This window comes from Melanotaenia boesemani, chromosome 16, assembly GCF_017639745.1.
Source record: "Melanotaenia boesemani isolate fMelBoe1 chromosome 16, fMelBoe1.pri, whole genome shotgun sequence".
NCBI lineage: Eukaryota > Metazoa > Chordata > Actinopteri > Atheriniformes > Melanotaeniidae > Melanotaenia > Melanotaenia boesemani.
In genome coordinates this window covers 29,037,955-29,052,696 of record NC_055697.1, presented here as the reverse complement: position 1 = coordinate 29,052,696, position 14,742 = coordinate 29,037,955, and the positions used below count along the sequence as shown (strand labels likewise).

Genomic DNA, 14,742 nt, shown 5'->3' with positions numbered 1-14,742 from the left:
ATAGAAAATACATAATTAAACATGCAGTAGCATACATGTTGCTGCAACAGCATAAAATAGTGCTGATGATGATGATGATTGTGATAACAGCAGGATGGGGAGCAGTGGATTGAGCAGAAGCAGCAGTTCAGCATTCGCATCCACATATGCAGCCAGTTTGCGATTATAATCTCCGGTGTCAGACTGGAACCTGCAGGGATACAAAGCCAATCCACAGAGAGTGTGCTGGAGCTATCACCTGGAGAGTAATGAATTTCTCCACTACAGAGCCAGATGGCCAGGAGCCGGGATGAGGCCTGATACTTAGCACTATTTATTTGGCAAAGCCTAGAGGTGTCCTGTGAATAGGATCCGAACACAGAACAGAGAGAAGTGTGGAGACTTTATTGGCCTGGCAGGGCTGACTGACAGACAGATTAGCAGCAGAACCTGGCCTATCTGCACCCAGCAGGTGTGCTTAAAATGAGCCACAGGAGTGAGTTTATGTCTCATATTTTTCTTTTTTTTTCAGATTTCAGAAGCATCAGACTTTTATGATCATCCTGTTGCTTAAGTAATGCTAATTTGTTTTGTTCCTTTGTTTTTTTGCTGTGCTGTCAAAGCACAGAGGCCTGTTTGTCACATCACACTGGGCAAAGCATCTGCAATGCAGTGAATCTTGTGGCTGCACTCTGCTGCTTCTGTGCAGCACCCAACAGTCACAGTGCACATGCAGTGAAACACTTACAAATGTAAAACAATGCATATATTCAGAAACTAAAGAGCTGGATCCAAATAAATAGGTGTGTTGCTCATGTGGTCATACTCTAAGCTAAAGGATCAATACATGAGCATTACAAGCTCCTGAACATAAAATTTTATGTAAAAAATAAAAATCTTGTTTTGTGTTTAAATGCCACACAAAACATGTTAATTACAAAAAAAAAAAAAAAAAAGAAAAAATCCAAAACAGCTTAAAATGTACATCACATCACCAAACAGTACTCTTATCCCCGAGGAGCCTTGGTACCAGTCAGGTTGATTTGATTGATATTTATAAGACAGCTGCCGTATAAGAGAGGGGGGTGAACAAAGGTGCACCGTTATCTTACAGGATCCTGCTGTGCAGTAATGATATCCTCACACCACCACAGCCACAGTGATGTCGTGGGAAAGTACGGAACCACAAATTGAATTAGAGAAATAAGATGAATGAGATTAATGTCAGTGTCACTCGAAATCTCGAATATATATATATATATATATATATATATATTTATGTATAATATATACATATACGTATCTGTGTGTGTGTGTGTGTGTGTAGAGGGATGAATAGAGCATAAGAAAGGCAATAGACTTGAATAAATATGTTCTGCTTAATTTTAGTCAAACAATTAGTAAAACTGGAAGCACTCAAAGCACAGACCTCCACCCAGCCATTGTCATTTTTTTCTGCCTGTGATTGTGGATTGTGTCATTATTTTTGAGTTAGGGATTCTATTGATTAGAGCTTCTATCTCCCCATAATAAAAAAAAAAACCATTAAAAATCCCCGAAGCCAAGCAACGATCAGGATCCCCCCAAAGATCTAATTACTTGTCCTTTGTTCCTTTTCTGAGATTTCCTGAAAATTTAAGTTTCGTCCATAACTTTATGAGTTATGTTTCTAACGGACAGACAGACAAACCAATGCTGCTGAATACCTGATTTCCGCCTTGGCAGAAATAATAACTTATTATCAAATACACTTGGATAAAACTAAACCCAAGAAAAATGTATTTATATATATTCAGATGATTAATTGCAATGAAAAAATTCATGATTTAATCAACAACTTTGTTTTGTTTTTTTTCCCTAGAATAACTAACAAAAAATTTAACAACCTACAAAACTCCAGAAAAGAACCATTAAACCATTTAAATAAAAAAAAAAAAAAAAAAACATTTTGTCTGAGACAGTTAACTTTGAGAAATGATGGAAATCAATATGAAAATGTAAAAAGTTTAATTGAGGATGCTGATAACAACGTGGCATTATCATCACGTCTAAAACTTTTGTCATTAACAATTGTAAAAGAATAATTTCTTCTTTCATATAGTGTTTTTCTTTTTTTTTAACAGTGTTTACCTGTTTATGAATTAAGTTGCTCTTACTGAGAGCCATTTCAGCTATATTTGCAGTTTAAATGCTGTAACATTGAGTGTTTTTAGGGATTACATTTAATTGAGTAATGCTTTAATATTCCCCAAAGGAAAACTGGGTTGTTGAATTTATCGTTTAAAGAATAGTCAGACATCAGTAGTTCTTTTCCAAGGATGGAGATATTGTTTGGATTTAATATTCCCACAACACTCCACAAGAATTCCACAAAGACTTTCTGTTATGATTTTTATTTTAAAACAAATGGGTCCTAAAGCAAAGAAAAAACAAATTAAAAACTGACCACAGTCATTTGTGGTGTTCTGGCATCATGACTCTGAAATAGCTGATGATTCATAGGAAATTAAACCTTCTACACAGTCAAGTTTTACCAATAAGATGAAGTGCAATTCAGCAAGATGGTGCTGAGACAGTTGTGTGTCTTTTAGTGCCAAGTATTGCTCTTTAAATTTAAATTAAATTCTGAAAGGCACAATCTCAGTTACAGTTCTTTCTACAGTAAAGAAATGTTTATGCTTGTTTTTAGGTATCATGATCTGTTTTGACATTACAAATACAGGAATAGACTATTGATGATGTTCTCTTTACTAACATTTAGTGATTCTGGTAAATAATAAGGTACATTGTTACTGTTAAAAAAGTAAAAAATCCTCAAAGTCCATCAGTCAGCCTCAGGTATACAACTTTACCTGCAAAATACCTGTAACTAGGTCCGTTGTTACTCACTTTAGAGCATATTTTCTCAGCTATGCCGCTTTGTCTTTTAGACAGGGACATTCTTTAAATGTTAGCATGCAAATGGGGCATCAGGGTGCATATAAAAATATTGTTTTTCATTTTTTTTCTAATAATAAATAATGTAAAGTGAAGTGACCCAGAAGTATCTAGCTTGCAGCAAAGCTTATATAACACAATACAGATGCTCCAGGGTTTCACTCCTTCATTCATGATGGAAACATGGCACCATCCTTCATTACAGGATTTTTTTAAATATTTATATGAATGTTATTGTTGAAGTTTTTATTTAAAAAAAAAGAAAACACCAGGGGAAAAAAACACAGTTCATTAGACTAGTTTGTCTAAGTTCTTATAAAAAAAGACAACACCAGAAACGACTGTTTTGGAGAATTAAGTGACACAAGGCCTGCACAGCAGCATCACACAGTATCACATCATTTGTTGCATCTTGCACATGTCAAACCACAAATTGACTATTTCTGTCAAGTAACAGTAACCACAATCTGTCTAAATGTAGCGTCTGAACTGCAAATGTCACAAAAGTGCAGTTTTATGGATTGTTGGAGTGGTAACCGGCAGAATGTGCCACCCTTAATACCAGTGGAAAAGTACTTACAGGGGAAGAGACACAAGCATCCTGTAGCATTGCTTTGACATTTTTTTCAAACTCAAAATTTGTACAAATTGTCAATCCTGGGATACTCATTTAAGAATATTAGCAAGCAGGAGGTTTTTCTAAATATTTGATTTACATTGTATAAATGGTCAGCTAAGCAATTACGACTCAATTTGTCAAAGCACCAGATGCACGCACTTTTTTATGTCTTTGGGTTGACACACGTGCATTTATGTATCATTCCATGTAATACAAAGTGTAAAGAGCATGAGGATAGTAGAAAAGAAGCCATTTTGGTTAAACCATTTGGGGTTTTGTATGTTTGTGCACAGAACACAGTGAATCTAAAGTGTGAATTCTATTACAAAAAGAAGTTAAACTAAAGAGTATCTTTGGATTAATCTTGGAACATTAGCTGGGGCATCATTGACTGAAAAGATACTAATCTAAACAAACACACTAACAATGAAATAGACAGACTGAGTAAGGCCGAGCCCATATTGTCTTTTTAACCTTGTGTTCATTGGCGACCGGCTCCATCGTAGCGATAATTGTCTAGATGTTTGTGTGCTCTGCTTCTTACTGCAGGATTCCTCTAACGGTTACATTAGAAAGTTGCTTCATTTGTAGGGTGTGACAAATAATAACTTGGTGACAATAGAGGTAAGCATTTGGTTGATTTTGGGTTGATGGCAGAAAGATCATTGTCATAGATATATAAGGCCACTAAAAGAACCACGCTGTGTCGTTTTCCAAACGCTCAGCTGCAAACGTGTGGCGTTTATGTCTGAGGTTGTGCACAAATGACACTTCAAACAAATGCACAATAAGAGAGGCAGCCATGATAAAAATGCACAATTAAAAGCAAATATAATCTTGATCTACAGAGGTAAAGGTAACCATTACTTGTCTTGAACTACTACTGCCTAAATTTGACGTCCTGTATTAATGCATTACAGGGAACAGGCGGCTTTTTTCACAAACGAGCAAAGAACTAAAGTTAGAGGTTCTCATAGTAAAGAGATATGAAATCATTTCACTGTGCAAGTTGTTTGTAATTTTTATGTAAAATAATTGTTGATTTTATTTTTGCTTTAATTGTCTTGATGTGTTATATCAGACAAGTTATTATATGTGCAGTGAACAAAGCTCCGATAACAGAAAATTAAAAAAAAAATCCAAATCTGCTGTGAATGTGGAAATGGACATATGAGCCTCACACTTTCAATTACTCCACAGGGAAATGTGCCAACCAGTACAGATTTTTTTTCCTCACTCTTGAATATGCATGATTAAATGACTGTAGAATAGAATGCTTATTTTTTGTAAATTGGATGAAAAAGCCACCATGCGCAATGAAATACAACTAAAATGCCAACTTGCCGTTCCAGCACATAAACAAGAAACAACTCACACAGCAGTTTCAAATAATTTGTCTCTTTTAGTAGATTTAGGGTCAACAGAACTCTTTGTGACTTAGTTTTAAATTGATTGGAGAATTTTGACTGGTCCAGTCATTTTAGGAACAAATGCTTTCCAGGCTGAAGCACAGACATCACATCATGCTCCTTCTCCTTCAGAGACCCCTTGTGGCCCAATAGATGTAGGGAAAGTTTTCCTGGAAGAGATGTCTCATATAAGGAAAGAACTGTTGCATCATAGGATAACAGTGATCATGGATAACTGTGTATTGATTTGCAGTGAATGTTCCCTCTAAGGGAGCAATGTTTGCCAGGTTTTTCCTTTATTTTGCCAATTGTCTTCACCATTAACTGTAACATGGTTCTCTTCAGTCTTTGCAAGCTGCTGCACCGAATGATCCCCGCTGACCGACACCCGACAGGTTTAACACACCCTTTTTCTACACCAGATATCACTGCATTTTGTTTGCATCTTTTTTTCTTGTCTGTTCATCTTTGCTTCTTCATTAATTGGCCCATCAGGGTAGACCTCTTTGCTATGTGTTAGCATGGCTGCCTCACTGGCAGCTTGTCTGTCTGCCACTTTGGAGGAATGTCATCCATGAAGGGCACTATTACAGGCGTGCAGATGGGACTGTCTCTATACCCCCCTCCACAAAAACACATGCACACATTAATCTAATGAAAAGAAATAGACGATAGAAGAAAGCACATAGTAAGCAAAGATGAAAGATGATGTAACATCGGCAGGAGGATGTGAAAGATGTGAAAGAAAGACACATTTCTACACATCCCCCAGTGGATTCTGCCTTCATGCCTATAACCTAATGTAACTTATGCTTTTAGTATCATAGCAACATGTTCACCACCCTGTCATGTTTCACATTTTTACAGAATCAGTGTTTTGTGGGTAATTGTAAGCTCCTCTTAAAATATGACATGAATAGTGCTTAAACAGAGCATTTTAAAATGGCCTAGTTAGAGTAATTAATTCAGAAAAAATGCTAATGCCAGCAAATGTTTTCCTTCGCAACAGTTTGGAGACGTTACAGTATGATTTGTCTAGACTGCAAAATCCTCATCAGTTTACCAGGTTTTCTGCAAGTTTGTGCAATAAGTTATTATTGCTCCTTCTAAAAAGTTAGAAGATTCTTTTTTTTTATCAGTTCAAGATTAATGACTCAAAGGAGGTGATGGTAGCACCTGTCATTCATGGTGACTCATTTTCACACTTTATGAAAAAGGGATCTATAAATCGAATCAATCAAAACCTGATCTCACTGGTTTCTTAATGCAAAGAAAGAAAGAAAGATAATTAACTAACAATATTCGCATATGTGCAAATAATATGAAACTGTGCCTATCAAGCCATATTCTTAACCCTTTATTGGTTATCAGATTTGATACATACAGTTTTTGAGACCTTTTGCATCACTTAACCTAACTTAAAACACTGTTGGATACAATCTGATACTTGTCTTCTGCCCCCTGGTGGACACCTTTTACACTACACCTAAACTTTCCCAGCATACTTATCGTGCTTTAATTATAACATTGCCGAATTTTAGGCAAATTTAAATTAGATTAAACCCTAAATAAAGAATGAAGACAGTAGATATAGTTGTTTTTACATCAGTCCTTGTTAACTAAAAGAAATGTATAATTTACAAAAGTTTAATTCCCGACTACCTCGTTTTTTGATATTTTACATGCACATTACAGATGTAAAATAGGTAGACAGATCCCTTTTTGCTTCCAGCTGCAAATTCTGTGGTCCGATCATGTTCTGAGTTGGAGTGTATATCATATAAAACAGGCTTTTTATTTCTTTTGCTTGATCAGATGTGCTTTTTGTTTTTTTCCACAATTGTATCGCCACATTATTCCACGATACATTTTTTGGGTTGGTCGGTAGAAGTCGGTTGCTGCAGGATGATCCATCAAAAAAATGATTCCCTGGCAACATTCACTCACAAGACCATCACAATATTGACTTTTTAACCTGTATCCGTGTGTACCAGATTGATTTCCTCATGATTCTTTCATGACAGCCGAGACTCACATCGTGTAGACTAGGTTTATAACTTTAATCTGCTTTAAAGTCCACCACGCTGCTCCTCAGCTATAAACTTTTTAGTAGATCTTGAGTAACTCAATGATGTGTCCTTGAGATTCCACAGATTCCCATTCACAGTCTCAGTTATATAAGCAAAGATATTTTATATATTTTTATATATTTTATGGGCAGCAGATGTTTAGGAATTCTGACACTCTCATTTGTTTTCTGGGAATAGCTGATAAAAAGCAGCCAAAATGTGCCAAACTTACTAGCCTTGTAAACAAACTGCATATCTATATTCAGAATTTCTAACTAGTGCTTCGAGTGAAAAATATAAATCTGATCCACCTTCTGTATAATGGACTGCAGTCATTATCATTGGCTCTAAAGTGTGGGAGTTTATATTCGAGCATTATACTGATTCATTTTGCATGAGTAAAAATAAATGAACAGAAACATTTAAGGTAAGAAATTATTATAATGGCAATAAGTTTAATTGATATATATATATATATATATATATATATAAAATGTCCCCTCGCCCTCGTCTCTCATCCATCCCAGCTCGGGTCCTCTACCAGAGGCCTGGGAGCTTGAGGGTTCTGCGCAGTATCTTTGCTGTTCTCTGTGTTCTTCTGCACTCTTCTGGACCGAGATGTATGAGGTTTGTCCTCGTATCTGCTGTAGCCACTTTTCCAGTTTGGGGGTTACTGCCCCGAGTGCTCCGATGACCACGGGCACCACTGTTGCCTTCACTTTCCAGGCCTTCTCAAGTTCTTCTTTCAGGCTTGGTATTTCTCCAGTTTCTCATGTTCCTTTTTCCTGATGCTGCAATTGCTTGGTATTGCGATGTCAACCACAACGGCTCTCCTCTGCTGTTTGTCCATCACCACAATGTCTGGCTGGTTTGCCATTAGCATTTTGTCGTTCTGGATCTGGAAGTCCCACAGGATCTTAGCTTGGTTATTCTCTACCACCTTTGGAGGTGTTTCCCACCTTGACATCGGGGCTTCCAGTCTATACTCTGCACAGATGTTCCTATACACTATACCAGCCGCTTGGTTATAACGCTTCTTGTAAGCTTTCCCTGCCAGCATCTTACACCCTGCAGTTGTAGTCTGCTTCAGCTGCACCCAGTTGGGACTGGATTTCTGTCTGTGTTTATCTGAAAGTCTCCTAAAGACATCTATCCATCCATTTTCTATATTGCTTAGTCCAATTCAGGATTACAGGGAAGCTGGAGCCTATCCTATCAATTAGCAGGCAAGAAGCAGGGTACACTCTGGAGAGAGGGTCTCCTATAGACATCTGTGGTTTTTAGAAGTTCAGAAATATTTCTAATTTATCTTGGCTGTCTTTTTTCTCAATAAAAGTAAACTGTGACATAAATGGCTGCAGCCTTTTCTCCACAACTAACAGGCAGTGCTATGATGCACAGATAAAAATTTCTTTCCTCATTTTCTTGCAGTATGCACAAATGAAGAGACAAAAGAAGAGAGGTTGGTGTTATCCAGCAGTCAATGGCTTATTGATCCTTGTGGCACCCCTCTCCTTCATCTCCTCCTCACAGCATAGAGGAGTAAATTGGACTGTTTTTGTTTGCTCTGATTGACGTCTGCCTTCTGCAAGCAGAGTTTTAAACTTACACTGATATTTCCAAAAGACTACTTTTTTTTCTTTTTGTCGACTCTCATCTTCATTAAAACCCACACAATTCTTCAAGTGCATACAGTGTCTGCGCTGACAGATGACAAGTGTTAAGCTAAACAACCCACAGTGCTTTGTGACAACTCTGTCAACATAAAACAAAAAGAGAAGATGACAAATGGCACTTGTGTCAGTTATCGCCCGGACGAACAACACAGTGCAGCCAAGTCCAAGCATGAAATTATGTTGGGTGGGACAAAACAAATGAACAAAAACACAAACAAAAAAAAAAAAACAACAAATAAAAACAAAAAACACAAAAATATCTGTTTTAAAAATAAAAGATGCAGTTGTTGCTTGTGTGGTGCAGATCTTTGTTTTAATGTTTGAAATAGGAATTGTCCACACCACACACACACAAATACCATCTCTGACAGATCTTCATGGTGATGGAAGTATTAAATTGCAGAAGATGTACAACTTACATTCCAACATATTTGTAAATCCACCTCTATATAATGATGACGGCACTATCTCCATGATAAAGCAAGAAATTTTACATAGTCTTCATCCAAATATGTATGATTTGCTTTTGTTTCATTTTTTTTCTTTTTTTTGTTTTGCTTTGTTTTTTCTTTTTTTTTAAAGGGTTAGCAATAACCAATAAGCAACTGAAAACAAAGTAATAATACTAATAAAATACCACAATGCAAAGTTTGTTGTTTTGATGGCAAACTGACAGCACTACACAACCCCTTTTTCCAGCTCAGGGCATCGCATTACTGCTGCGCTTTGCTTTACAGCACCACCTTACACACCAGCAACTGGACATCAACACACTGGCTATTAAGAATGCACACCTGGCTAACTCCACAAAGTAACAGAGGACATCATTTTAGGAAGCGAGGAAAAGAAATAAAGTGGCAAAGCCAGAGAGAAGACAAGAGTCACCAGACTGACTTTTATTGGTTAGAGAGATTTTAGAGAAATTAGACAGGATACAAGGCAGGTGCTGAATTAGCTACTGCAGTTAATGACACAGTTCTTTCACTGTGTCTGGTGTATGTGTGCTAAGCTCTGTAAAGCTATTAAAAGGGCACTGTCTTGTTAAAAATAAAAAGATCCCTATCCTCGTTTCTACTGTAACCCCAGGCTCTGCACTTTGACTCTCTTTTAGGACTGTATCCTTAACAACATTGAATAAGATGAAAATTGCAACTGAATTTTTTCTAGACACCCATTTATTAGGCATAAATAATACCCCTGGTTTCTTTAAAAAAATAAAAATAAAAAAAGAGGGAAGGAAAGCAGAAATAGCTGTTATTGTTAAACTATTTGAATATTCTCCTCAGCTAAATGGCCAATTGAACTACAGAAAGGTACACAAAACTACTGTATAAGGCTTTTTATTTGAGACGTGGAATAATTTATTTATTAATTTTATCTATTTATGTTTTTTTATGTATGCTCCATCATGCAGTGTTTTAGTCAAACCTGCTGACATCTACATATAATGAATCCATTTGCATGCATTTACTAAGTCCCTAGCCTCACCTTTGAAACGAATTTACTCCATCACGATCTAATAATTACACAACAGTTGTAGGCGGTCCCCAGTCAGGACCTCATCACTTAACCCACCAAACAACCGTGTGCTTCATACTACTGATTAAGCTATCTGAGGCCATAAAGAAATATGTCACCTTTCTTCCTTTCAAAACCCTGGTCATTATCAATCTCTGTTTAGCTCATGATTGCAAAAGCTCACTATATTTTGATGCATCTTCCACCCATCATTAAGTAACAACCTCATACAGTAATCAGCGCACTATTGGAAATAACAGCATCCTGTGAGTAAAACTGATTCTTAATCACTGAAGCGTAAAATTCTGGGTCATCACTTCTTGCTCGCTTCTTGCCAAGCTACTTAAAGGAAAAAAAGAAAAAGAAAACATGACTTAGATTTGGCTAATGAGGACCCTTAGCAGACTTATTTCTCATTTGCAAGCACAAAGGAAACAGCCAGCAGTCCATTTTGGTCTTAATAACGACATCATCTATAGTGCAGATCGGATTTCTACCCACATCTCAAAGCCATGACTTGACCTACTGCATCTCAGTCTGTGAAAACTCTGCTGATGGATGACTGCCTTTGCACTCCTGGAAACTTCAGCATTTCCATTTATCTTTTCTGCTGTACACTGTAGATTATCCCAAACAAGCAGTAAAATGTCCTTAATGTCATTCACAGACTTTTCCAGTGTGTCCTTTTCCTCTGTCAAACACCACTAGGTTATTTTGTTCATTTTAATCATAAAATCGTCCATTAATGTGCAGATTCTTTCAGTAGTGTGAATCATCCGCCATCATAGAGGCTAAGCTTTTCACCAGTACTGCTCTCACCATGGTGTATTAATCACAGCAGGACAGATTATTACCTGTCCTCCATCCATCTTTTGTTGGTGACTTTGCAGGGTAAACAAAAGTGTGTTGGTATTATCCCAGTTGTGCAGCAGGGTGTTCTTATCAGGTATTCTTGGGTGGAATGTAAGTACATGGAGAACATACTTGCTTTACTCTTTTTCTCTGCAGCCATTTTGGATGATGGGATAATCAATTTGTTGAATTGTGGAGTGAAAAGACAACTAAATGCGTAACTCTGGAAGACGGGAAAATGAATAAACACAGGCATTAAGCATGACTGTTGAAGACTAAATAAACCTAGAGAAATAAATCCTTCTGTATCCATAATCATCTGTCACTTTCTATCTTTCTCTATAAAGTCAATTTTTATTTGTGCATTTTGGGTTTGATTGTAACCAATACATTTAACTTTGTTTGATTTGCAGCATCTCCAACCGTCCCTCCACTGCACTCGGAGCATTTCAAACCCTGCCATGAGAAGGACTTGGCCTACTGCCTAAATGGTGGCGAGTGCTTTGTCATCGAGACACTTAGTGGCCCTCACAAGCACTGCAAGTAAGCAATGATTTCATCTAATTCTGTCTACTTCTTTATCCTCTTCTACTTTCCTTTTTAACTTTCTGCTTGCTGAGGCTTTTTACAATGTATACCTGCTTTGCTTGTGAAAATGTGGAATTTTACCCTCAAACAGCATAATGTACATGGTTGTGTTATTTTTGTGGGGCAGTGTACAAGTATAACCTTTGTTTGGATTTGTGGGTCTAAGGCAATTCTCAATTCTCAAATTCCTCCTGTGGAATCATTAACTTCTATTCTGTTGATTGCTTGTTAAACTCTGGGCAGATATTTTAAGCTAATTACACAACTTCTGCTTTTTGAAATCATCTTTGTACGTAATGAGCTCATCACACATTTAGTAATTTCATTATCAAAGTAAAAATAGTTTTGGAGACACTGAGATAATGGATCAATGACTGTTAATACTGTGAATCCCAGCTGAGACCACCCAGGCTTTGCAAAGCTGTGAGCTATGGAGTTTCAAGGGCAACAAAAAAGATTTCTCTCAATTTAGCTTTTTTGAATGTGTCCATTGCATAGAGGGAGAGGGAACTATTGCTCTTCTTCTTTGTTGTGCATGTATGGCTTCTACCGCTGAGTTGAAGCCTATTGGAGCTAAAGGCTATATTGGTTAAGTGCCAGTGATGTAGACAATAGGCCCAAAGTTTTTAAAATGATTAGCAGGAAGTTTTAATGACTTATCTAAATAAAGAAAAAAATGTAGATTGGTTGCAAATGTGAAATTAATTTCATGACAATATGAAGTAGAAGATTTTCCAGCAACGTCAGGTTGATTTTTAAAGTACATTAAAAACACCTGCTGTTGGCCAAATTATTAATAATTATTATGCACAAAAGTAATATTAAAGTAAAAAAAAAAAGAGGTAGTCCAACTAAAAGGCATAAAAGAATGAAATCAACAGAAACAAAAACAGAATTCTTACAAATAATAAAAATGAGAATAAGAACAGGAAATGTTGAAACACACACTGGTGGTTGGAAAAATCTCCAGTGCAGAAACAGTCTGGTCTCATGGGCCAGCCTTGGGCTCAGGACTACTCAAAGCAAACGATTAGTGGAGCTGAGTGATTCACAAGGCACATTAAATAAACTAAATAAATAAATAATAATAATAATGATAAACAATGATTTTTTTTCTGAATAAATTTTACAAAGTGCTGAATATAGGAGCAGATAAAATTCCAATAGAGTTTTTCTTTTAGATAAACTTTTAAATGAGCAGCATTCCAATATTAAATTAAATAACCTACACAATAATAATAAAAGTATTTATAATAGTAATAATTTAAAATACTTTATTATTTTCCTGAAGAAAAAATATTGTCATGATAATGAGAAAAGGTGTAAAAATAAGAAAAATTATAAGGATAAAATGTAGATGGAAAAGAATAACAATAAGTTTTATTTAAAACAAAGTGAAGTTGTAAGGTGAATGAAAGATTCAAAGGAGCTAATTTATTCACAGGCAACAGGAAATAATAAGACCTTGAAATTAATCCCAAAAGATACAGGAAGCCAGTGAGGAGCAGCCAGTACTTAGGCGATGTGCATCTGCCCAGACGAGGTGTTGTGTAACACCATTTATCTGTCAGTGCTTTTAATCTTATGGCTGATGAGTGCTTTACTGCTGCTGTAAAATGTGATCATTGCAAAGGTAGAGTGCAATGCAAACCTCAAGACTACGTTATAGAGTTCTCTCCACCAACGAAGCCATATTCCACTGCAGTAAAGACCTCCAAAAAGCCAGACAAACAACACCAAACTGAACATTAGCCCGAGTCTTCTGGGACTGAGAATGGTTTAAGGGTTCCAAGCTGATGCTGGTTGGTCTAAAGTCCTGGTACACTGATGCCACATCCTGTTGTCTGGAACGTTGTTTAGAGCATCTTTAAATGAAAATATGTTCTGTTGCTCATATTAACACAGCTATGTGAGTGTGTATATGTTTGGTTGTTGCCATTGAATGGCATGTGTGTGTGCATGTGTGTGAGCGATTTAGTTGTCCTAGATTTGAGAGCAGAGCTCATGGGCACTTTGCCCATTCCAATGAGGGGCCTTTTACTAATTAAGTCCCAGAACAACTGCTTCAAAAATCTAACCTCAGGATTTCCACTCAACCTGTTTTTCAAAGAGACTTCTTTGCTTCCCCTCAGCTATGATTGTACATCTGCACTCATGTGACAGTGTGTATATGGAATGTGTGTTCTCACCAAGGAGTGTCAGACTCATTAAAGTCATGAACACATTATGAACAAAATTTGATGTGAGATGTAATAATAAATGTGCATTAAAACACACTTGATGCAAAGCATTCATGTGCAAGCATTCAAATAGAATGTTAGATCAAGAGTATTTTATTATATTTCTGTGGTCAGAAAGCATAAAAACAAACCTAGTCATTTCAAGCTTCTCCTACAGTTTGCTGCAGGGTTTTCAAAGCTCAGCCACAACTTTATCTTAAAAATGCATGTTGTGCAGCTGTAAGAACTTAAGGACTACTCAGTCATAAATCATGGCTGACAGGAAGACTGCAGCTGTGGACACAGTGCAACTAAATGACAAATTTGGTTTGTTTTATAGAGTTTATTATACAACACAGAAAATGGTGTTTTGAGTCTGATGGGAACTTAACAGATAAAACACTTCTTCCCGGGGTGGGGGGTGGGGTTCTTACACACACACACACACACACACACACACTTCTGTCTATCTATCTATCTATCTATCTATCTATCTATACATATATACATATATCTATATATATATATATAGATATATGTATATAACTAGATAGATTGATAGATAGATGGATAGATGGATAGATGGATAGATTTGGATAGCAAATCATGTTGTCTTTTTAAGACATATTTGCTGTAGAAAGTCAACCACCACCACTGGCTTGCATGTCAGCAACACTGCTTTTCAAAGCAGTGAACTACAACAGTCCCTCCTGTTTTGAAGATGATAATTGAACAAGACAAAAGGAAGAAGAGTTAGAAGAGAGTAAGGGAACGAATAACTGGTGCAAGTGAACTTAAAACTGAAATAGGAAAGGCCAGCTGCCCTCCGTTTCTGCTTGCATGTGTTGCCATGACACCATGATCTGTGGACAAGCA

At 36.7% G+C, this 14,742-nt stretch overlaps 1 protein-coding gene across 2 annotated transcripts in view; it reads left to right on the top strand.

Moving 5' to 3' along the window:
- LOC121655536 (pro-neuregulin-3, membrane-bound isoform) overlaps window positions 1–14,742 on the top strand; it is a 435,746-nt gene that overhangs the window by 249,983 nt on the left and 171,021 nt on the right. For both annotated transcript variants that reach the window (XM_042010269.1, XM_042010268.1), the window contains exon 2: window positions 11,473–11,602. In XM_042010269.1, coding sequence (XP_041866203.1) covers window positions 11,473–11,602 — 130 coding nt within the window. The remainder of the gene's footprint in view (window positions 1–11,472; window positions 11,603–14,742) is intronic.